The following is a 26,401-nucleotide window of genomic DNA, read 5'->3' on the forward strand; positions in this document are numbered from 1 at the left end:
GCTAAAACTGTCAAATCCCATTTTATTTGTATACATATTCGCTGCTGGCAAACTGACACTTAATGAGCACTGCGATTGATTTTACAAATTTTCCTATTTTGCATGGTTGCTGCCACAATGGTAGTTTGTACATTTGTGAGACGAACCCTTGTGCAAATGGTATTACATGATCACTGTACTCATCTCAACTAGTGGCCCAGCAGCAGTGAAGGCTAACCAATTTCAGCACTGTATGGACCAGCCATAAATTAGCAGACATGGCAAGCACATTTTGTATGGGCGCATTTACAATTTCACTACACTGTCCTCAGTTACATCAGTTCAACACCACCAGCTGCGTCAATCTTTCAGCCATAATTGGTGTTCACATAAAACAGTAGAAAAGAATGAAATACACCATCACACTTGGGTGGATTGTAATTCTTTACTTTCATAACACCTACATTATGAAGGAAACATTGCATAAAATAGTGTTTTAGAGTGTACAGAGCTTCCAATACAAAACCAGCCAGCTGTACCTGGTCATCTTTTCCCCATAATGACAACTTTAATGCGCAACATGTCTGCTGCAAAATATTGTCAGACGGTACACGTTAATCCAAACCTTCCCATTCATTCCAAAATGTGTTGGCAATTTACATTCTGCAGCTCCATGTTTTGCACTGTCGAGACCCGTGCTCAGAAATCAACGCCTCCTACAAGCCATCAAAATCTGCAAACGTCTACAAGTTCCACTCGCAACGACTTAAACCACCTGTTCAACAAGACTGGTCCTCAAGACAGAACCTTCTAGCTTTCTCGCCTTGCAGTGCCTTGTGAATAAAAAAGTCAGCTCAATCAAACTCCCTCACCGTAATGAACAGACGTCTACAACACTTGAACCGAAACATTGTAGAAAGGCATCCCCATCGAGAGGACCAACCTTATAAGAGTACAATTAAGAAATTTCATTCCATGATGCATGTTTGATAAGCTTTATATTCTTGATAGACGTTTCCAAGAGGTGGCTACAAGATACCTGCCTAAGTTCCCAGTCACATCAGCTTCAATAGGTCCGCAGCGTGAAACCAAGGGCACTTCGTACTTGGAGGTTGCACAGGTAGGTGTCCTTGCTCTCTGAGCAACACCACAGTTACTTATCCTCATGTCCTTCAAATCTCAACTAGTTCAGGCTACATATCACAATGCTGTCACGCTCTGTAGTTTCCACAGATATTACTTTTTTTTTTCTCCTCTGGGCAGCGTAGCCTTGGGGCCAGAAGTCTTGGTCCACTCGTGTTCAGTCCACACTTATCACCTAGAGAGTTGTGGCAACATTCGAAATGACTGAACATGGCTAAAACCAGACCACTTCAAACAAAAAAGGGCAGAAGGGGGCATGTGTGCATTGTCATATACGCACAACCTTACCACAAGCCTGCATGCATTCCAATCAAAATTCCTAAGTCCATGAGGCATCAGCTCGCAAATATTGCGTCGCTGAGATCTTCCATTCCCCAAAACACTGAACATTTCATTTCATGGTTGCACATGAAAGCATGCACATACCGAGGACTGCAATTAATCACACAGCGCAACAACGCACGGAGGGAACTGCACAGTGGCCAACCAAGGGCGACAGATATCACTCCCCCGTTGCAAGCATACCACCACTCCTTCCTGCCACCATGGCACCCACTCTTGCTTAAGCTTTTAAGCACACCACCAGGTTTACATAAACTTTGACACTTCAAAAATAGAGCACAACAATAAAGTTGTGCACAAGACTGCACCTCTGCTTCCAGCAAAAGGCATGACTCTGGTTACCACTGTTTCACAACTGCAGAGGTTATTCATCTGCATGGTCCAGGGCTACAATTTCTAGGAAAAACTTTTTTAAAAATGAAGGGGAAGGTGCGGGGTGGAGGACAGGGTGCCTAGCAGACGAAGGGTGGGAGTTAAAAAACCAAGAGCGCCAGTTCAGGACATTGGTTAGGGGGCAACTGTAGGTTACTAAGAATGGTAAAAGGTACAAGCACAAGAAAAAAATAAAACGAGGTGTGTGAAATCGGGCGGCAAGGGGCAGCAGCAGAAAGTCTTCGCTTCTCCCTGCCACCTTTTTCACTCAAGTGATAAACTGGTAATGTCGGGGGCTCTGTTTCTGTGGTGTAGTAGTCCTTGTTTCCGATGATGGCAGGCAGGAGACAAGACCGCATTGATCGTCTTCTCCTTTGCAACAAAAAGTCTGCAGCACAGTAAGCCTAGTTGCCATCAGTTTGATGTAGGGCGGAATACTTGTTTTCCAGGTCAAGCTGTAGGTGATGCTGCGTAGGGTCCTCCCGGTTTCGAAGGCCGTGCTTGACCGACGTGAAGCTGTGATCAGCATACTCCCGCCTGCAGCAACAGTATGATGATATGTATGATTAAAGCACGGCCACAGTTTTATTGCTTAGCTCCAGATGTTGCTTTCTATGTGTCATTTGTCACTTTAACACGTTGCTTTTTCTTTTTTCACACTAGGACTCTTATCATCTTAGATAACCTTAATGCCACACAATTTTTCGAAATTGCTCAATTATAGTTGGTCGTCACTGCGGCACAACGAAGTGTGCCATTATTATAGAAAAGTTTGTGAGCATCGCCTGAACATCCACCGTTTTGCGAATTCTCTCCATTGTAAGGGCACTGGCAAGCATAAATGTCGGTGCTTGTGCAAACTAACTATAGATTAAGCCAACTGCCCACCAGAAACAGACATTTAATCAATTGCAAGACTACGGCGGCTGTTCAAGGCAAGCGCGATACTTCGCAGAGCTTGGACAAAGTAGTACGTAGCCTTTACTATGAGTCGTTAAATGCACAGGAATGCTTCACTTCGCTGTGCACTTGACAGACGACAACTGGAAATGTCACATATGCCTTCTCCGTCAAAAGTAGTATGCCTCTGCGTTTGCGAGGTACACTAAGACCCGCTTAGAAGATGTTTACAAGACCCTGAAAGCCGATAGAGGACATGGTAGAGCACTGCACAAGCCGGTATTTCGGGCCCGGGCCCGGCCTGAGCTCGTAAGTACCATGGCGTTGGCCCGCTCCAGCCCCGCCCAGTGATTGTAAACTTAGCCCATACCCGACCTGGGTCTGAAAGATTCCTGCCCGGCCCGACACGGTTCTGTCCGACCTTTTAGCCCTTGAGCCTATATGAAGCTAGGTCGAGTTCCGGTTATTGTCAAGATACTCTCATGTGATTAACCGGCACCGGGTGATCTTCAAGTGGCATCAAAGTGGCTTTTTGCCCGGCGTCCCCTCTTGCTGGCTACTTTAACTGTGAGAGAAATAAACACTTCATTTCATTACTAGCCGAACACGCACAGATTACTATTTGAATATTTCGCATGAAAACACACACATACAATGGACAGTTAGGAAAACAGGGAGGGATCAGGCTGGCAACAGCCACAGGGAGTGGCACAACACCTGCTTACATTTAGGGAGGAAGCTTTAGAAAAGAACATTGTTTGTTCACTATGCTCGTGCTTTAAAGCGTGATATCAACGCCCGTACTACATATTCTATATAGTTGTGCGGCAACATACTATAGCGAAGGTATAGGTGAACATTTTTGTACACACTGCCAGCCGTTTCATCTCGCTATTGAATCTGAAATAATCATTGGGATGTACAGTGACGGAATTCGAGTAATAAATTTGGCAAGAAAAAAATACCATAATACACGGCCACAAAGCTTTTTTTCATTAAAAAAGAAACTGGTGATTCCCAAGGATACCGCTCATGTGCAATCATATTTTCACATGAAAAATTGCATTTTTATTGCTTTATTCGGCTTCATTATAATGGTGTCAGTTTTTCAGCCGACAATTTAGGCATCCCTGTTTTGCAATATATGCAAATTTGCATTCTGTCTACTTTTGTTTCAGTATAGTGCATGTACAACGTAGGCAACATAGTTTTTTTCCTCATCAGATTTGAATATGATCTGCTGTGTAAATTTGCAGGGATCCCACCTAGTGCTAGAAAAACATATACAAGGCTGTGAACACTAGGGTTGAGTCACTATGTGAAAGTAGCATTCAAATAAAAAATTAACTAAGACAATAAAGTTTTCTGCATTCTTTTTCACATCCGTCTCACCAATGTGTAGAAATTTTGCAGCATCTGCGTAGGCAAATTATTTATCTAAGAACAATGGACACTTGAAAGCCTAATTAAGTTGATCACCATGCTGGCGCTTTAAAGCGTGCTATGAACAGCTGTATTACATACTCTAAATAGTTGTGCGGCAATATACTATTAGCGCGACTAAATGTGCAATAAATTAAGGCAGAATATTTAACTCGCTTGAACAAATAACGAAGAAAAATAATGGAAACCAGTAGAGAGTTGCACTATGCCTTAACATACAAGAACGTGTGAATGAACTATCTAGAATTTATTTGCTGCAACTTTATTTAAATACTCTATGAACTTGTTGAAAATTTGTTTAATTTTTGTTTTTCCATTAAAATGATCACGCACGGGCAGTGCAAAGTGGCACATCAGAGACCGCTGTCGAAAATGTACATATTTTCGTGCTGCAACAAAATACTGCACGCGACTTTGCCTCTAGACACGTCTTCTGCTCTTGAAAAATGTAACCAGCTGCACCGAAACTCCTCTCATTGATTCCCCTTGTGGCTGCTATGTGAAGGATAGCTGAAGGCAGTCTAGTGAATTTTTTTGCAGCAAGTCTCGCAGCAATCAGATAGTTTCCAATCTCTTTAGCGCGATTGCAATGCAAATATCTAACTCTTGGTCCTTTTGACTTGACTTTAAAAACTATTTTTTCCTTTCGCTGCCACTCCCAACCACCTCAATGCGCTTCCCCTTGCTGATAGGCAGGGCAGCTTTCTAACTCGCAGCACTACCTCTATAGAACGTCGGGTCTATCTGAAGTTTCAGCATGATCACCTCTAGGAATTCTTGGTCTTAATAACCAGGGAACAATGTTGCCCCGAGTTTTTTTAGTGTCGCGAAGACGAAATAATTCCAGCAGAACCCATCTTGAGATGACTATCAAAGTTAATGCGATTAGCATTCACGCAATGTAGCAACCACGTAGCTACATACTGTATCGACTAAGACAGCTTTATCTAGAATCTCTAGTGGTCCTCCAGAGATTTCAAGTACTTCGGCTATATGTGACATACACTGTATCCGTGATTCGGCGCCTTTGTTATGACCATCACTTGCCAAGGTTATCTCACGACAGTAGGACGAGGACCGTACGCCGACGGCACATGCAGCGACTAAGATGGAATTATGAAGAAGGAATGGTGTCGATAGAACGACGGAGGCGTTATGAGGAGGACGGCATGACGATGATGGGACGATTCTGAAGTGATGACGACAAACAACTATGATGCAATTACAATGCCATGACGATGGTGAAATAATCACGATTGATTAATGATAGCACAATTATAACGAAATGAAGAAGACAATGTTGATGGAATGACAAAGGCGGTATGATGACGACGGCATGACAATTGGATGACATTTCTGAAATAATGGCGACGGTGCGATAACAGCGTGGCGACGGTGGCTTGGCAACAAAGAAATAACGACGAGTGTACGATGACGATGGCATGACGATGACATCGTAACGAGATCAGATGACGGAACGACCACGGTATGACAACAAATGCATGACAACCGCAACATAATCACTAGAGGCCGGATCTTTAGGCATTAAAAAAACACGTTTTAGGCGCCAAAAATAGGCAGGCAAAACAACGTTTGAGGCCTCCAACGTCGTAAATATAGGCACAATAAATCTTTACATAAATGCAAATTATTTCAAATGAAGACGTGTGCGACCTGTATCTACGACAAAAAAAAATGTTAGTGTATGGTGGCACAAAGGCGCCAACAGTTGAACATAGACGTGCAATTGCCCCATAACACTGCTGTACTAATGACGATGAATTGGCTTAATTCAACAAGCACACTGCTCATATTCATGTTCAACGACCACTGTACTCGAGCGTCGCATATAGTGAAACAGGCATGAAAAAGAATACTTGAAAGTTGGGAATACTGATTAAAGAAGCGCTACTTTATGTCTGCCTCACGCAATTAAACTAAGACACAACAAAAACAGACAAATAACAAATGCAAGAGAGACTATGATTTATTAAGAAATTAGCATGTTCTTACATGAGGACTGTTAGATACAACTCTTCGCAATTTTCTCATATACAATGACATTATCCGAATTGTACAGGCCAGACGTTCCAACACTGCCACATACACTTCCGTCCATTTGAAGTGCACGTGTTTGAAGAAATATGTTTGGAGAGCACGCGGAACGTAGGCGAAGAATCACTGTGAAGATTGTGGAAACAATAGCAAACTACCACCATCTCCAGATTTTCGGATTCAAAATTGTGCCTCTTGTCACTGAGAATGATCTCGTACGCTGAGAAGGAACGCCCGACGGCGGTGAACACCTTAAAAAGTAAATTACAAACAAAACAAAAGCTGCATGCGCATCACATTTTTCTTCCTTCTTTTGCTCTTCACTCTCCTTTCCCCTGACGACTCTCCGCGGTTTCGCATTCGCCAACCGCTCGCGCGATGTCAGCGCGGCGGCGTATGCTGGCCGGCGCCTCCCATTTCACTGCTGCTAGTGGTTGTTTGCCAGGAGTTGGTTGAACTAGAGGACTAGGTTAAACCTCATAGAGTTCGGAACAGTCAATGTTGCCCGGTGACATGAATAACGGTTTCTAACTGCACTCGAAAGCGAAACTTGAGGGTAAATAGTGTTCATATAGGCGCCAATTTTGAAAATAGGCATTTATAGGCATTTAGGCACGAACGCCAAAATAGGCATTTATAGGCAGTATAAAAACACTATAAAAGCCCTTCTTGACCTCTAATTCATGCTCATATATCAAAGTGGGGCGATAGGAGCGCAAGGAACAAAAAAGGCATTTGCCTAAAATCCGGTCTCTAATAATCACGATTGAACGACGACAGCATGATTATGATGAAAATTTGATGACGTTTCTGAAATGAAGACAAAGGTACGACAGTGTTATGAGAACGACAAGACTAGAACGGGATGATCATGCCTGTATGACCGACGTTGGAACTACCATGACCCTGAGGACATATGTAGTGGCTCAAGTTAGTAGACAACAATAGGGTCACATGAAGTAAAATAGATAGGTAGATGGATAGATAAAAAGTGCCTGAAGTAGGCAAAGAATGCTGACCGCATTAATAAGCGAGGCGTACAGTGGGTGCATTAGATCACTGGTACCGTTTTCTCCATGGCCGATGAGCGCCACTAATGTACCCATGCAGCGTACAGCTGCCGTGTCGTGGCCTGCCTGCCTCGACTTTCCCATAAACTGACAAACACCACTGACCTAAATTTGCATAGGGCTGCATTTTTATAATCTCTAGTTTCGTGGAGCTGCAAATAGCATGTCAGGGCCTAATCCAAGCCTGACTGAGGCCCGGGCTTGTACCGAGCCCGCGCCTGGGCCCGAGTCAACAACTGCTTACCCGGTCCAAGCCTGGCCCGTGGGCCAGACATGGGCTTTTGAGCCAACACGAGGCAGTGCAGTGCTCTAGGACAGGGGTTCTCAAGTACGTTCATCCCAGGGAACCCTGCTAAGCTCCATAAAGTGCCAAGGAACCCCCCCCCCCCCCCCCCGAATTAACCGAATGTCGAATTATCGAGGGTATCAAGAAAAAAATAAACAAATGCTTCACTACGCCAACACGCTTTTATTTACTCAATGAATCGTGAAATCTTGTTTCTATTTAGCACAAGACCAGTGCGGAAGCTGAAATTGTCTTCATCTCATGACTGATTAGCGCTAGCTGCGGCGAAGGCGTCGCGACATCCTTCGCGGCGCGCGTTTTCACCTGAGACGCGCTTTCCACCAACGGGCGCACATCCCGATTATTTTTTCGCCACTCAGCTGCTGGCCAACAAATTGTCCGTCCTTCGCGATGTAGCCGGTGATTTTTATCTTCGACAGCTTTGCACTGAGTCAAAGCGAAACTACTGCTTGCCGCAACCGCTGCGGACGAAACCGCGGCCGCTATCGACGCGATCATGGACGGCGACCTTGCAGTTCAGAAGGCAGGCGGCTGACGCATGCACCAAGTCAAAACGAAACTACCGTTCGCTGCAAGAAGTGCGGACGAAACCGCGGCCGCTATCGACGCGATCATGGACGGCGACTTTACGGTTCAGAAGGCAGGCGGCCGACACACGCACCAAGTCAAAACGAAACTACCTTTCGCTGCAAGAAGTGCGGACGAAACTGCGGTCGCTATCGACGCTGCCATGGGAGGCGACTAAGCAGTTGGGAAGGCACGCAGCCGACGCGCGCATCGAGTGAAAACGAAACTACTACTTGCGCAACCGCTGCGGACGAAACTGCGGTGGTTATCGACGCGATCAGAGATAGCGACTACGCACTTACGGAGGCACGCGGCTAGCCGCCAACGCGGTGTTACGCGCGGCGATAAACGCAAGAATAAAGGCTTTAAAGGCTCAATTAGGCACGAAGCGCTTCGGCGTTGCTGTCAGTCACGTGCCGCGTACGATTGCCGCTGAGGACCACGGCGATGCGGTCTGGCGATTCGGTTGGACGCTACGCCGTTCTTGCTCTTCTGCGGCGCGCATTTGCGGTGCTCCGCGCATTTTTTTTTATTCCTCCAACGTATAGTTCAGTGCGCACGTTATCGGCACCTACCCTATCTACAAATAGGAGAAAGGCGCATGGTGGTAAGCTACGGCCTCTGAGATTCAAGTACGAAAGCTTAGGCGTGCTGCCCGTTCTCAGAGGTTGGATGGCTAAAAGCTGCTTGCGTATTTATTACGCAGTTCGCGCGTTGCTGTTACGCACTGTGATGTGCTTTTGGACACTCGGGCATCGGTAATGAAGGTTCTTTGGATAAAGCGCACCTCGTGTTCGCCGTTTTAGACGCTTGTCAAGGGCGGGACCAGGGAAAATATATCAGTGGCTCGCGGAACCCCGAGCATGGGCCTGCGGAACCCGTAGGTTCCGCGGAACCCACTTTGAGAACCCATGCTCTAGGACACCGTTCATTGCCCTTTTCTCTTTCAGTTTTTGCAGAAGCACTGACAACTGGGCGAGTTGGTGCCGATTCATATTAACTGCGCAACAACACGGGGACTAAGAAGAACCGACGGCAAAAGCGCTTCAGTTCTTGCAAAACAATTCTTGCAGTTTGAAAAACAGTGTAGGCCAATATTTATGTGCATAAATAAAACAAGAAGCAGGACCTATGACTAGTGAAATAACATTCTATTATAATGCCAACTAACGATATGCAGTGCAACCGCAACTATAGCCTTGATATAGTTCATTTAATAAAGCATGAAGCTCAGTCCGTTATTTCGATGCCAGTAAATCTTGTATTATAATCACAGCTTGTATAAAACAAAATATGTACCATACATTCCTGTGTAGGGGCCACACCTGTGTGAAAGCTGTGCCCCTAATAATTTAGGTCCAAGTATGTTATAAAAAGAAATTATGCAGATTTGGCATTTTGAAACAAGTGTAAAGCAAAGCTTTCTCTTCTTCTGCAATGCATTTTGCAGCATAGCGATTGCTTGCCTACCTGGAAAATTAGGAAGACACGGCAAATCAGCAAGGTACACTTTGGTATTGCACTCTCCAGGATTGGCACACTTTACTCGTCAAGAAGGTGACCGAGCCGATATGCCAAACCCAGATAAGAAGGCATAGAAAGCTTCGCTTATGCGCTTGAAGGTGTAAACAGTCAACGGCTGATTTTTCGGACTCTCTAGGGTTAACGAAAACATCCTAAAAAATGAACGCATGCCTTTTACTGCCCCCAGGAGCTCAAATTGCTACAAGCACATCCGAAATAGCTCTGAAGGCCTGACAGTACACTTATTAGGCATATCGATGCTCGCACTGTGACAGAAGACGGTGAATGAAAGCATGTGTGATTAAGGAATACATACTGTGTCCCGTGACAGTGGCCTCTTTTCAGTCTTGGTGCACCGCGATATATCGTGCATGCACCACCGCGTAACAGCGCTGCAATGTGGCGAAGCTGACTTGGAAACTGCCCTCGCGCAATGTGACGTGCTTTTCGCATTTCGAAGCCGTCAGCAAGGATTACAAAGGTGGAGTCGAAGCCATTGCTGATGGCAGAGAATTGTTCCAATGAAAACACGACACCGAACAGCAGAAAGCTTGGTAGGAAATGTCGAAACAGCCAAGTCTACACTGAGGATATTTAGGTACCATTTGTTGTTTCACTGTGTAATTCTGTAATGAACAGAGCTGGCCACCAGCACATCTGCAGGGGTACTACACATGGGGCTACATATAAGCCAATTTATAGTCGGCAAGGCAGCAGCAACAGCCATGGTCAGCAAGGTCCAGAAGGGCTCGCTTAGAAAGCTTCCCTTTAAAACTTTGGCAGTTTCGCTCAAAGGGCAAAGCATTCACAGCGATAGCAAGGTTTAGCATTGCACTTGAACTCTTCAGACGGTGTTCTAACTATGCGCGGATGCGACACATTGGTGCAACGCAGCAGTTGTCTTGCATCAACTGCTGCTGAGCAGGAGGAACAGGGCTCTGGCATCTACCAGGCAAGTCACAACGATGCCCAGATGAGGAGCCCTGCAAGTGGCATTACAGGTGTCACACCTCAGTCGTGCACGAGATGAGAGAGACAGGAAATCGTCAGCGTTAGTCAGAGCCCAGTGAAATATTAGATAATGCTAGCTTTATGTTTACGGTTCAGACCAGAGCATACACACAGCAGTTCAGCAGGAACGCTCATGTGCTTATAGTGTGCGTGCTGTTGTGCCACACCGCATGCCTTCATCGAGGTGACGAACGCTCCCCCCTGCATTCTTCTGAGCTCGAAGACTAATCCCATGACGAAACAGGAATGCGACGTGGGTGACATCAGCGCCCGCCCCGCCTCGTTCCTGCCAATGAGGAGTTGAAATAGCAATATGAATTGTAGTAAACATGAGCTGATTATAAGTAAGCAGGTGTGCTGCGGCGTAAGTAGACCGACATGAAGAGAGACTCGATGACCACGAGAAGGCGCGTGTGAAACGGTGGTGTTGATGAGAAGCGCTTACCGTGGGCAGCGCGTACGAAGGGACACACCTGTAGTGCTGCACTGCCGATCTGGGCAGCATTGCATGTGTAGCGTGCGTTGGAAAATGTGGCCCGACTATTACTAACTGAATGAACAAGCGTGGTGTGAGCGCGCACAAACAAACATGAATAGATCACACTGAATGACTGCAGCCAACGACTGTCAAAACGCTGGCAGCGCAACGTAGCGAAGGTACGGAAACTGAGCGGCATAAAGGTCAGAGCCGTGTGGAGATAAGAGACGGTGCGGTCGAACGAACGACGAGCGCACCGACGAGCCCCCCCCCCCCCATGCTCCCTCCAGCGCTGGCTTCCCGCTTCCTGGCTTGCGCGTGGGAGAGATAAGAGACTGTGCGGACGAGCGACTAGCGCGGTTGTTGGCAGAGAAGTGCACCCCCCCCCCCCCCCCTGCTCCCTCCGGCGCTGGCTTTCCGCTTCCTTGCTTGCGCGTGGGAGATTGAGTGCGTTCGCTCTCCGTGATAGCGCGCGTCCCCCCACGCTTCCGCTGGGGCATACGGCGCGCGGCGAAGATTTTATCTATACGGAACCTCACGGCGGCGACGACGCCGACGGCAGAAATCCGGTTGAAGTGTCCATATAATTGCTATCGCAATAAAAATTACACCATCTTCCCGTAGGGGAACCCTGAGTAGTATGCGAAGCAGCCATGGGGTCGACTCAAGTTCCCATTAGTTTTCAGTTCATCGTTTATGTTAGGTTGAGGTACGTAGCTACCGACTTTGCAAGCCCGAAGTTTGGGATCGGCATGTCGCCGCTGCCATTTCGTGGCAGCGGCTCGAGCCCTCTTTGCGGCGCTGTCCACGGCGCTGACACTGGCGTTGACGCTGGCGCTGTCCATGGCATTCATCGCGGCCTAGTGGGAGGAGAATAAAGAGGAGCGGAGCACGCGCGCTACATTATACCGCGAGCTACAGTGGTGCCCCCTAGTGGAGTATGCAGCGCCTACTGTCGCGCCTCTAACCTAAGCTGAAGCTTCGCATTATCGCGCGCGGAGCTGCAGGTGTTGCCATTCGTTGCGCAATCCGGAGAGGAGAGGAGGAATGCTGAGAGGAGAGATGAGACAAGGAGAGGAGGAGAGGAGGATGCGCATGCGCAGTGCGGGTGTGGACGCCGCACGGCGGATGGATGGAGGGAGGGAGGGAGAGAGTGGCATAGCCTCGACCATAAGCTGCTTCGCATCTAAAAGGAATTTAAGGCAGAATCGGCCAATTGTTAAGAGAAAAAAAAATTATGGCGTTTTACGTGCCAAAACCATCTGATTATGACGCAGTCTCCACCAGCCGCCCTATCAGTCTGGTGCGCTCTTACTGCTACTTGTATGCTATTACCTGCTATATCTGTACATATTGTATAAAGCTTTTCGTTTCCTCTTCGTCTGTTTCAAGAGTCCATCTCTCGTCCTCAACACTGAGTTACAATAGTGGTGGCAGTGGTGGGATTGACGAACCAGTATCTCAACAGCGGATGGCAAGCTGCGAGATACGCCTGCTACACCACTCGATGGCAGCTACAAGACTGACTGGCGTTAAAAGAAATATTTAATTTTTTTTTGGCTTTGGCTGGGTGAGTGCCTGATGTTTGCTTTTCATGTCGCCAGACCTCTCTAACACAGGCAGATGTTAGGAGAGTGTTTTGTTTTTAAAGCGAAACTTTATATGTCTAGGCGATTTCCTGTGTACAGAAAACTATCATCAGCATTGGCTTGAGCATCGTCGTTTTCTTCCTCAGCTGGCTCGTTGGCATCTCTCAGGTAGCGCTCGTGCTCGGCACGCGCTCGTGCCACTGCTCCCGCGTTCATCGCTGGCATCTTTTCCCACAGCTGGCTGCATTGCCGCTCATCATTGCAGCGTAGAACTTCCCTTTTCTTCTGTCGTAATGGGAGGCAGCGTTTACGGGGGTATGAGCCATTCATTGTCTTACGTAACGAACAGATTTAATTTTGAAGCAATTTCATTTCAAAGAATCGCAATTGGCAATGACGGGCGAATGCTGCTAATCACGCTGCCAAGCAAACACGAGACATCGAATGCAAGCGACAACGGCGGACTGCGGCATACAGTCAGTGACGTCGTTATCTCAGTCGCAGCCAACGTGTGTGTAACCTCATAATTGAGAAATACTTTAATGAATCCCCGGGATTAACCCAGTGATAAACACCGGGGCCACACATTTCAGCTTCACTGGTTAACCATGTTGATGGAGTGGAAGGGCCAACAAATTTTTTTGGTAGACAATAACTTAAGAATTTACCTCATTTAAAGCACTACTGTAGATTGACGACGAAAAAGAAAGCCGCCTTCATCTAGCAAGTTGAGATTGGCCGGTCACAAGCCGATGTGAGCAAGGAGTCTGGCATTTTCAAGCAGATGATTTAGGATTTGCTGAAAAATAAGGTGAAGGTCTTGGAAGCAGTAAAAGTTACAAATGTTGATCTCAGGTCTGCTGTCGATAAGCTTTCGTATGTGTGGGAGGTGGCGACAAGCACGCTTAGCAACTGTTTTCGCCTAAGCATGCTTCACGCTCGGTACTGAGATGGCTATTTCATCTAAAGATAATGACAGCGTCCCTGATCAGTCACCTTACATTTTAAAATAAAATATAAAATCTGGGGTTGTGCGTGCCAAATCCACGATCTGATTAATAGGCACAGTGTAGTGGGGGACTCTGGATTAATTTTTATGTGGTCCGAGCTGTATGACGCTTGTTGATTTGTTTTTCAGTCATTGCATCTGAACCCATTGATCCAACAGCTAGAACGGCTTCAACATCTACAGCAGGGCACTCACCTGGGTGCCTTGGTGTCAATGGCAGCCCCCAGGGTGGGGAACTGCTCCTCACTAGTGAAGTCGTAGTTTTGGCGCACAGGTCGACGGGACCCCTGCGTGCCAGAGGTGCGTGCGGCGGTGGCGGCACCTGAGCGCAGGTGTGGTGGCCGGTATGCACCACGGACCTCCTTGGGCTCAGTCTCTGCAGTGGAAGAATGCATCAAGTGATGGTGAAAAGATGCACACTCCATCACACTAGGCCACCTGCAATTACATTTTACTTTGGCTAAATTTGTTATAAGTTGTACAGTCGATCCCACTTATAACAATATTCCAATGTCAAGAAAATCCCATTCTTATAACCAGGCTGCATGAGAAAAACAGAAGGGACAAACATCCAAACATTTTAATTAGACAAAGTACAATTGAACCCACTTAGTATAGCAATAAGCCAACAATACTCAGAGGTAACAGTATAGGTCATAACAATTAAATCTGGCTACTGGATGTCTGCGCTGAAATAATAAATAAAAGGAGCACAATATTCAGAAAAAGAAATAAAGCAGGTGTGGTGCAGGCAGGTGCGGCATGCATACTAATCTTTTACTGCCCTAGTGGCTTAGAAAAATTTGTTGATTTGCTTTTGTACGGTGTTCTGCTTGCATGTGATATCTGCTTGAATTTCGGCTCAGATCAAGCAGTTACTGTACCCTGATGACAGCATTATCAGTGCTTGTGTCACTTGAGAAGAAGTTGGCAGCACAGGTACAGGCTCTTCATTTTCATAGTTGTCCAAATCTGCTATCACTCAACGGAAGACTTTAACATTGGTTAATTCGGCACAGAGGTTCAGCTAGTCAACCTCAGCGAATCGTTCAAATCTTATTTCAGTGGGAATCGCAACACCAGTGGCGCACAGGTCATTGATCACCGAATAGTAGATTTTGAATCGAATAGAGGAAAAATGCAGAATAATGTCATGAGCGGCGATCCTGTGGCCGGTGCTTGGACGACGGCGACAACGACGGCGTGGCTTTCTGGTGTGCACGCGCTCTCCTGAACGATTGCTGTAGCGTTGTGCGCCTTACCTTGTAAATATATCCATTGTATATATATTCTCCCCGTAACATCTTTGGTGGAGTATACCCCTCATGACGGTATGCAAAGCAACAACCTGGCTCCAATTTCGCTAATTCAGGCCGTGGTTCGCCAAGAGGTCGCGAATATGGGCATTTTACCCACCTTTGATAACGGTCATGCTGCTACCAACCCGGTCGCCCCTGTCGTCGCTGCTGTAAGACCGAACACGACCTTCAGGCCACGCTATCGAAATCCAGCCGATTGGCGCACACCTGATGACCGGCCCATCTGCTTCACGTGCTCTAGGATTGGACACATTGCCCACCATTGCCGCAGCCGCTGGCCCACGTCCTATCGACCAAACACTTACAATTGCCCGGACAGTGCACCATATGCCCCGTCGTTCCGTCCTGAGGCCTCAAGTGCTGAACGTCCTCCTAGGGAAAACCGGATCAGCTGCTCACCATCGCCCCAGCGCCATCAGTCCCTCTCGCCCCAACCTCGCCGCTCTCGGTCTCCCTTTGACCGCCTCTCGGAAAACTAGCCAGTGCAGCCCCCGGAGGTGACTCTGCATTTACGACCCGGCCTGAAAATCCTCTGATTGTCCCTCATACCCGATGCAACCTTCTTGAAGTTCTGGTTGATGGTGTGGCGGTTACCGCTCTCGTTGATACCGGCGCCGCCTCCAGAAAGTCCTGACGCCCGCGACTTCACCTACAGTCCGAGTAGCCGACGGGAGTACACCTGCCGTACTTGGAATGTGCACTGCACACATCACCATTTCTGGTCACCACACATCTGTTCTTTTTGCTGTTCTAGAACAGTGCCCCCATGCCCTCATCTTGGGAATCGACTTTCTGTCCACACACGCTGCCCTTATCGACTGCTCCGCGGGCCTTCTCCGGCTAGAACTTCCTTCGTGCTCCGACAACGTCGATGCCGGCCCTCCCCGCCTACGCTCCGTCGAGTTTCTTCAACTGCCTCCGCAAGCCGCAATATACGTCCAGCTTTCAGCCTTTCCGCCCACACCCGATGGGGACTACGTTGCCCGCCCTATTCCTGAGGTCGCCATGACACGCAACGTCGCGCTCCCCTATACGGTGGTCACAGTTACGAACAACGGCACCTCCTTTCCCATCCTCAATTTTGGCTACTCGACGCAAGTTCTTCTTTGCGGCATATCACTCGCTCATCTGACCCCATTGGCCGGCCACACGGTTTCTGCCCTGACCACAGAACCTCCACCGGATTTTTCACCGCCGTCATCGCAGTCAGGTTCGACCTGCGACCACTTCGCCCGCATGATATCAGGAGACCTCGCTCCGACACAGTCCGCTGCCCTTCGCCGTGTGCTGGTTTCCTACCAGGATATCTTTGACTTTGGTGACCGTCCTTTGGGCCAGACTTCCGTCGTCACCCATCGCATTCCTACCGGCGATTGGAGTCCTATTCACCGACGGCCTTACCGTGTGTCAGCTCCGGAGCGTGCTGTCATCCAACAGGAAGTGGAGAAAATGCTGGGCAAAGGCATAATTGAACCCTCATGCAGTCCTTGGGCCTCTCCCGTCGTACTTGTGAAAAAGAAGGACAATAGCTGGAGATTCTGTGTCGACTACCGCCACCTCAACCAGATTACCAAGAAGGATGTGTATCCTCTCCCGCGTATTGATGACGCACTGGACTGCTTGCACAGCGTCAGATATTTCTCTTCCATCGACCTGCGCTCAGGATACTGGCAAATCGCTGTGGCTTCCAGTAGACGCAGGCTATCCTCCCGTCTCGGAGGCCATGCCTGCTCTTCCTTGGCCGAAAAAACGTTCCAAAAACGGGCACTTGCTTTTTTTTTCAGTCAGCTCAGCACTATCAACATAATCGCTTAAGCAGAATCCGTTTTTTGTTGTTTAAGTTTCGGTTGCGCTGTACCCTGTGTGCAGGTGAAAGCTTGCGAGGGTGAGCCGGCAACGCACATGGGAGAGAGGAAGGCGGCCGGAAGCACGCGGACTTCGTTCGCACGCGGGGCACGGGGAGGGAGAAGGCGACGGAGACAGTGGGGAGCTGCGTTCAGCTCTTGTGGCTGCTGCCGACGGAGCTGCCGCGCAGGCACCGTATTTTGAAAGCGATCTGCTATGTGGCCGAAGTGTGCGCCCGCGGGGGACTCGCCTTCAAAGCAATCTGCGATGGGTACGGCGGAGCGCAGATGCGACTTCCTCCATCGCGCAAGAGGCCGTGGGGGTATGGCAGGGAGGAAGGGGGGGGGGGGGGGGGGAGACGCTGTGCTGTGGCACCAAATGCGTAACTTGCAACCAGGAGCAAGGGGAATTGGCGACGCAATCTCACACGCGAAAGGGGGGAGGGAGGGGAGGGCGACTTCTACTCTTCTAACAACTACGTACTTAGCACCGGAGCAGGTTCTCGCGCGCACCGTATCTTGAAAGCGATCTCCAGATGGCTCTGACCTTTGTATGCACTGTGTATGCTCAGTTTCCGTTGAAGCGATAGACCACATGAACGTTCGCTCGCTGCGGCGGCCACGCTCGTGCGCGCTGACACCATGCTTGTTAATTCAGTGGGTTTTTTCTTTTCTCTATAAAGTTTCGGTTGCTATTTTGAACGTGGCGTGTACATTGAGCAGGTGTCTTGGAGGCCCATGTCTCAGTGATCGGCGCTACCTCCTGTGCCTTCGCGAGAGCTAAGCGGTGCGAAGCTCGTTTCTTCGATCGCCATGGCAAACTCCGTTCGCGGAGATCGCCAATGCGGTGACGTTCGTGTCGACTGTACACGGAGACGACGTCACTGCTGCGCAAATCCAAGCAAGTCGATCCCTTCCAAGTGTAGTATGAGGCAGGGCATTATTAGAGATTTTTTTTAAGCCGCTCTAATAATTTTTTTTTCCGGCCGAACGAGTTTTTCGGACTATTTTTCAGTCCCCACGAGCTCGGGAAATCGGTTGGCGACTGTACGGAGCGCCCTAACCTAACCGCCGTACGTTGCAACCAACCGGAAACTTCGAATTATCCGAATAGAGCTGCGCGGGCCATTCAAATCATCCGGTAGAATTTGCATTGAAAATGACGGGACCGCTCAAATTTCGATTTAACCGAAATTTCACTGTATTTCGCAGTGGCTAGGACCCAACATAGCGGCATCATTTCTGCGCTGTGATAAGATAGCATGCTTGGCACTGTGCCAAGTACGCCGCCACTCAAATGCGTCTTGTGGTAGTTATGCGAAAGATAGCGTGCTTGGCATTGTGCCAAGATTGCCGTCATTCCCAGATGCATCACGCACTAGTCACGTGAAATTGAAGGTATTCTTGAAAGTGATGGTCAGAGAATATGGCACATCTTTCTTGACCACTTGTACAATAAATTCACCAAATTTCTAGTGAATCCAGTATTTTGAACCCCCAATTATTTCAGCCGTCTTGGCAGTCCCTGTGGAGTCCTAACTATTGGTTGGCAACTGTACATTGGCTCTATAGGATTTTAGTGGTGCTGCGAAGGCGTCCGAATTATCAGACATGTCCTAAAAATCAGTTGACTGTATTTTTGCATCTCTATAAATTCTTATATGTTATATATAACAGGAAGCACTAGAAGAGTAAAACCACATCCCTCACAATAAAATTGTAAGAGTTAGCCCCTTAAGTATGATCAGCCCGCACTTCTCAATTGTTTTCAACAGTTTCCCTCTGGCATTATTCACAGTTATGTTGCTTTCATGCAAATAAGGCAATTAAAATACAGCTGTGCCAACCTGTCTTCGGTGGTGGTGCTTGTGGCTCGGGCTCGGGGGGTGGCGAAGATGGCTCCTCCGCCGCAGCAGCCTGCTGCTGCTGTTGCTGCTGCTGCAGTTGCTGCTGCTGCACCTTCCAAGGTCCAGACTGCTGGTCGCCGGCTTGCTGGGAGTCCTCGCCATCTTCGTCCAGCTGCTCTCTCGCTGCCTCTTCCTCCTTCTCTTTTTCCCTGCACAAGAAGCGAGAGCTGTTAAACATAAAACGTACCACAGTTGCCTAATGGCCTTTAACGTCCTCAAGCAGCACAGGAGCAGGAGATGCTGTAGTGGAGGACTCTGTATAGTTACGATTGTGCTACAGTATAAAAAATTTCGGCAGAACCCATCTTATGATGACTGTCGATGGCCATGTGTTCAGCAATTCAATACAGCGACAACGTATTGCAACCATCAAAACGAGTTATGTACGAGGCGTGCATTGCAGCGGGATTCCTCTTTTGTGCTTTCGCAAGAATACTCGGCACCATTCAGAGCCGTAGCCGCGAAGCCTGCGCACCTGTGTGTTCGAACGCTAGAAATGTGTGATGACGCAACCGGGCTCCTCACTCTCAATTCATCTAGTGGCTCTGCCGAGAAGTCTGTGTGGCCTCACAGACGAGAAGCGTGACGTGCCGGTGCCTGCGAACGCTGAGAATTGTTCACTCGCTTGACACACACTCAGTGGCATACTGAGTGACCCAGGTAGGCCAGAGGCTCATTGAAGAGCAGCACATATCCAGTGCATTCGTAACATTACTCGCTAAAGCGTTGACGTGAAAGGCGTTCATTTAAAAGCGGCACATACCCCGTGCGTTTGTGGCGCAGCCTGCTAATACATCAGGTTGCTCTCCTTGAGGAACCCTTGTGATGTGGGTTCGATTCTGTTAATCACCGCAGCACATTCCCAGTGGTACATACCACAAGCCCAGTTGGCATCAAAGAGGTTTACTGAAGATCAGCACAGATGGAGTGGCACATACCCAGTGCTCCAAGACGGCATCAAAGAGTTTCTTGAAACAGCGGTACCTATACAGTCATCTACAGTGACCCTATGTACGTATGTACACATTGCCACATATTCGGTGGCCCAAGTTGCATTTGGATGGTTGGTTTCAAACCCTGTTACCTCAGCACAGCAGCTCAATGTGCTACCACGGACCACCCAGCGACCCAGGTTGCCACACTTCGAGCTTGACACACTTCGAAAGTGTGTGAAGTACCGTAAGAATACTAATGTATTAAGAAGCTCGGCTTAGCAATACTAACCATCACTGTGTTATTTTCCAGTACTGACCGCACGATGAGTTTCCCCTGCGCCCAAACAAGGAAAGCCTAGGCCCATCAGCAAGACCCTCATGGTCCTGCATCGCTCTTATGCAAGATAAATGCCCCTTAATCATGAGACATGCCTGGTACTCCCATTGCCACGGGCAGCAAGTCAGTATATGTGAAGCATTTGTGCAGATTGTAATGAACAGGAGCAATCCTCTCTGCCCGGCATTCTCCTGGTCCTCTTATCATCAAATAAGAGGAGGAGGTTTCACATCGAAACAACTGGCGATTGGGGCCGTGGACCAACAAGAGCCCGCATCTTGGAGGCCCTCCCACAAGCATTTGACATCTGAGTGGTCATTGCAGCATGCGGCACTTTTTATAAGATCTTTCAGGTCAACTGTTAGAGAGACCCGCTATATCCCAAACTTGTAGATATTATAAATATATTCTTTTTCATTCAACATCGATGACCGACTTCGTAATCATCACTTTCTCCTGCAGTGAAGTTCATGTACTCCGGCAGCATCAAATAAGCATTAATATTGACTACCTTGGACACCCTAACATGTGCTCCAAGTTAACCCACAGAAGAATTCTTGCATTTCACCCTTATCAGAACAAGCTGCCATGGCTGGCAATCAAATCCACAACCTACCACTTGGCAGCAGGATGCCATAGGGACTAAGTTGTCGCAATGGGTACCACATAGGCAAAAGAGTCAGTCAACATCTTTCACACCGTCCTTCAACCTTTCTCTTTTCACTTATCTGCACACAAGGGTGATATTACGGATGTACTGCTCTAAACCCCCGCCAATTAGCTAACCTTGTGGAAGCAGAGGGGACGAGAGCGATTGTCAGTACTTCCTACTAGCTTTATTTTGAAGTCAGCTCGCTGCCAGCAGTATTGAGACATGGAAAACTGCACCTCATGGCGCAGTGTTCAGCAGAAAACGGGCAGGATGTAAAAGCTGACACACAGAACACCCCATACTGAGTGTTTACTGTATTGATTTCAAAATAGTGCACTTACACAAAACTAAGCAACTATTTTTTTTTTGCCGTAAGCATGAATACAGTGGGAGCGAATGCACAAATTAAACATTACTAAGACCAAGCAAGAAATGCCACTTCAAGACAATCTTGAACAGTGTACAGAGTAAAGTTGCTTAAAGCGACACTAAAGGCAAATACTAAATCGACGTGGACTGTTTAAATACCGTTCCAGAAACCTTGCAACACTTGTTTCGTGCGAAGAAGACTTAGTTTAGGAGAAAATTGCATCTGATGGGCCCTAATACCTTTATGGCAATTCAAATCTCCCACCATGTCAACCGGGGAGTGGTGACGCTGCATACGCCATCCCCGCCCTTTGATGCCATCGGTGAGTAAAATGGCGCCAGACAGACGGCGGTACGATGCACCACTGCAGCTGCTTTTGTTCAAGTGGCGTAGACCGTTCGGGCATCCCGCGAAATCACATGGAAGTGAAATTCTCTGCTACTTACAGTTTGCGACTTTCGTGAGCCAGCAGAACCAGCGCAACACTATGCGATAACGTAACTACTGAAATGCGAAAGTGCAGGCGGCGCAGAGTCGAGCGAAACCGAAAGCTTTTGACCGCTCACGCTGTTGTCAATGGTGTAATGTCAGCGAGTTCTTTATTCAAAAAATTTAATGGAGCTGGTCAAGCAACATTTACTTTCGTCTTATAATACAGTACAATGATGTTTTTATGACGAGTGGTTAAGTACTAGTGACAAAATTTAAGTAAGGAGCGCCTTCGTCATCACGAAAGTACTTGAATGTCCCACAGAGTCTCTAATCATGTCCTGCATTTAGCTCAATTTCTCGATTACTAAGGCTCTGTTCACGATAATATTGACCCCTTAGACATACTCGAGCACTAATCCATCACTTTAGCTTGACTTAGTATTTGCCTTCAGTGTCCTTTTAAACGGAGGAAAAATTTAAAGTTGGCAAATAAATTACTTCTCATAACTACCCCCATTTATACACCCACTCACTTGGCTACGAGTCCTATAAGTCACTACTTGAGCTGTCGCTGCTTATTGCTCTCATTATCCCACAGAAAACAACTCTACTGATCCATCAAGTCTTTCCAGTGGACCTAAGCAAGATTAAACTCTTCTACTGCTGTCAGCGACATTCTGGCCTTGCACGACGCCGGGATGCCACACGACAACAGAGATGCCCTGGACGGAAAGACTCCGCTCTCGGCAAACCATCAGCAATTCGAGCTAATAAAGTTTTGTTCTCTCTCTCTCCTCTACAGTCTTCAGTCACGGAAAACACATTTGTGTACACAACTTGTTCTTGTTCTGTCCAGAGGTAAAAAAACGCACCGACATTTAGCTCCGGGTAAGTTGAAAGTTCTGCTTACTCAATGTGCTTCTATTTCACTTCAATGTGCACAGTATCGCAACACATGACGACCTTACTGATGGCACCACCATGTAGGACAGACAGTTCCAATATGATGCGGGAAGCAGTGGTGAAGAAACAGTTTTCTCACAGTGCCTGCAGCCAATAGTCAACATGTGCTCCGAGTCAGTGTTTAAATTCATATTGTAGAGAAACACGACATGACTGACTGTGTACTAAATCAAAAATCAGTTACCTTAGAATTAGAAGTACTCAGTATTATACAAAGAAACAACCATCCTACCATCTTGAAGTTTTTTCAATATAGTCTTGCAGCCCTTGGGAATAAAGTTAGGCAACTGTGACACATTTCAAAATAACATGTTCTAGGGCTATTTGATTGATAATCAATGAAGCCATCACAGCACAAATAGAACAGACACAAAGAAAACAAGACTGGACACCACGAGCGCCTTTGGCATCTGTCTGGTCTAGTTTTGTGTCTGTTTTATTTGCGCTATAATGGCTTGACCGTGTTACAACTTTATTGACAGTCCATCATAATTTGACCGAAGAGGCTAAGTCTGCCACAACATTGGCTCAAACACTGACTGACAAAAAAGCTAAGCTAGATCACTAGACCACACTTTTCAAGAAGCCAATCTTTCTTTGATCAGGGGCTTCGTAACCCAGTAGGAGACACAAAAATGAATTAGGTATAGTTGCATCGCACTGAAAACCCTGCAGTAGACGTCCCAAGTATGATGTCATGACATCATGCATGATGTCAGAAGTTCTGACAGCAATAGGGAAAGATTACACTGCATTCAAAAGTGGACAAAGAGCTAATAGGGCATTTTCTGGTAACCTTTCTGGTACATGGTGAGCCAAAATGCACCATAATGCAATGAAACCAAACACACCACGGCTGAAGTTTGAGTATGAAATAATGACATAAGTATGAAATAATGAGATAATATTTTTTTTTTAATTTGACCTTCACTTTCTCAGATATAACTTCCCACCATTGACCATACAAAGAATGCTCTGCTAGTAAAAACTAATCCAATGTCTATCGTGAGTGTCCGAGGTCTGTTATTCATGCATTTATGCCCAGTGATTCCTACAATCATCTGGGTTTGTTAAGTAAAATATTATCACTCAGAAACAATCATGTATGTAAATGGACATGCGACCCTTCCTATGAAATTCACTGAGACCAACAAACCTCGCACATAAATCACTGCTAAAGTACAAATGAACACTGCACTAACTTGTGATTTATGGCAGTTATGCTTCACCTGAATGGTAACAGTTCGTATCCAACTCTACCAATGTTTTCGTAAATAAATGCCACATAACACAGTGCCCAAGGCAATAAGTGCTCTGCACTCACATACAGCCGAAATGTAAAACATAAGCTTAAGCAAGATTAACATATGTCCCATCCTTGTACGAAGCACACGTTTTGACATTTAGAGTTTGCATGTCCACACCATATTTTACATGCTTGCTACATCAATGCTTCTGTGCTGAACAATAACGAACTGTAACATTAAGACTAGTGTCGTAACTGCTTATTACAGCAGACAGAAGTATTGAAGAATAAGAGTACTACTCAAAAGCAGATGGATATGGGTGGTATTTACCTCAGCTGTTTGCGAAATGCCTTTGCCAGGGAAGCTATCTTTACTCATCATCAGCCTATATTTATGTCCACTGTAGGACGAAGGCCTCTCCCTGCGATCTCCAATTACCCCTGTATTGCACTAGCCGATTCCACTGGCGCCTGCAAATTTCCTAACTTCATCATTCCACCTAGTTTTCTGCCATCCTCGACTGCACTTCCCTTCTCTTGGTATCCATTCAGTAACCCTAATGGTCCACCGGTTATCCGTCCTACGCATTACATGGCCTGCCCAGCTCTACTATGAACTTATTAAAAAGTATAAATCAACTCTGACAAAATGTGAAATGAAATATGAAGGCTTCTGCTTTGCACAACCGTGGTGAAATGCCACAGATGTGTAAAAATGGCAGAGCACTGTGCTCGTTATAAAAATTGGCCCACAACTATATCAACAGAGATAACTGCAGGGCACATTACCGATAACTAGAGCACTGTGCACCTCATAGAGAAACCGTGTCCTGCGTGAGAGTTCTTACAACAATGACTTGTGGATGCAGTGGGTGCAAGCAACTTGCATGCAGTAAATTGAGCTTAGCATAGATAAGAAATAACATTGGCAACACTGTACTATACTCGCTGAATGAACCGCGACAGGCAAATTTAGAGCAGAACCCTGAATAAGTGAAACTACTGAAGAGTGCAATCTCACATCGCTACACATCAGGTCCCTAAAGGTGGTAGGAACTGTGATCTAATCGTAAGCGACAAAATTAAGCTGATGTAACACTAGCATGAGACAGCAGAAACAAAGGTACAAGCATTAGTTTGCCTAGATTGTTGCATTTGTCTCTTTTAAACATAGACTTTAGTAGCATATGCTACTTTTCAGTCCACCATTACTATAACTTGCAAGGTGCATGGCAGATTTTAACAGAAAAACACAGATTTGACCTTGAGTTTTCTATTTTGCGGCATCTCTGCCCCTAGCAATCGAACTGGTTACAACCAGAAGCCCTTGGTACTTAAGACAAAATATGTGTGCACTACCATTGCTTTAGTAAAACACCTGCTGATAAGTTGGTTCTGACCTGAGCTGGTCAGTCTGGACATATTTTGCAGGCTGATTCTGTGCTCAAACTGAAACTGTTTGCTGCAGCCAGAAGGCATTCAGTTTGAAAGCAGATGCGTTTCAAGAAATCACAATGCGGAGCCATGTGAAGCACATAGAAACCCTGAAATGAATATTCACTGATACAAACTAACGAACAGCACATTTACGTTTTAGAAATTGTGAAGTTGACAAGGTGATACTATTTAAAGAGAATCAGTTGACAGCACAGCGTGACTGCGAACTGGCTCTACCGGTTACCTCACAATATGCCAGCACAAGTTAGCCGAAGACACGTACAAAGCTATGCGATGGGCTGCCGGTTAAACCAATGAACGACGACTAGCTAATTCTAAAGCCGACCGACTTGCACACTTACGCAATTGTGAGCGCCTGAATTCGCAGACCGCTGTAATCTACTTCTTTCTCCTCTTCGAAGTCATTCCACTCCTCTTCACCCTGCAACAGACAACACGAACAAAAGGCACCAGGATTAGCGGCCGCAGGGATGATTATCCAGCTAGCAGTGCAATAAACAAGAGTAAAGACATCCGAAGTTATCGCAATGGCGCAGTTAGACTAGCCGTGCGAAGAACACAACATGCTCATTACTCAATACACGCTGAGAATTCTGGAAGACACATTTTCGTGACAAAGCATATTTGTCCGGCACCGAAGAGAAGGCCAGGAAGCCGGGAGTTGAAGCGAGGTCACGGCAAAACCGGCAGTGCGCCGTATGGACATGCGTCGGAGCTGCCTTACCTGTGCAAGCGAAGGGATTGTGACAGACAGCTTTCCTGACGAATTCTCCTGTTTCTCCTTCTCCTTCTTGAGACTCTTCTCGGCGCTCTCGCGGCTCTCGCCGCTATCTGCCATCTTCTTGGCGATTTGTTCGGAAGTCACTTTCCCTTTAGTCTTTTTCTTGTTTTTGTCTTTCTTAGCGAAGAACTGGTCTAAACTTGAGTCTGCCATCGTGACACTGTCGAAGTTATGCGAAGATTCGCGAGACGAAAGGAGAGGGATACTCAATTTTAAAGGAAATAAATAGCCGCAAGTCGGACAGAGGGGACCTCGCAACGTGTACCATGCATTTACAGGGCCACCATATTAGATCTTGTCCGGCGGCACGGGTGCGCAGAAAACGTGGACCGGCTCAATCCGGTTATGTTTCAGTGCTCAACAAAACA

The 26,401-nt window shown here is 47.0% G+C and overlaps 1 protein-coding gene across 1 annotated transcript; it reads right to left on the minus strand.

Annotated features, from left to right (window-relative positions):
• Positions 1 to 410: 410 nt before the first annotated feature.
• LOC119456306 (protein CDV3 homolog) lies at positions 411 to 26,340 on the minus strand. The gene is made up of 5 exons (XM_037718004.2): positions 25,977 to 26,340; positions 25,594 to 25,673; positions 18,800 to 19,008; positions 13,985 to 14,165; positions 411 to 2,373 (listed from the first exon to the last, which is right to left on the minus strand). Exons 1-5 carry the CDS (start codon positions 26,184 to 26,186, stop codon positions 2,241 to 2,243), a joined length of 813 nt encoding a protein of 270 aa, XP_037573932.1. The 5' UTR covers positions 26,187 to 26,340; the 3' UTR covers positions 411 to 2,240.
• Positions 26,341 to 26,401: the final 61 nt, after the last annotated feature.

Source organism: Dermacentor silvarum, chromosome 6, assembly GCF_013339745.2.
Source record: "Dermacentor silvarum isolate Dsil-2018 chromosome 6, BIME_Dsil_1.4, whole genome shotgun sequence".
Classification (NCBI taxonomy): Eukaryota; Metazoa; Arthropoda; class Arachnida; order Ixodida; family Ixodidae; genus Dermacentor; species Dermacentor silvarum.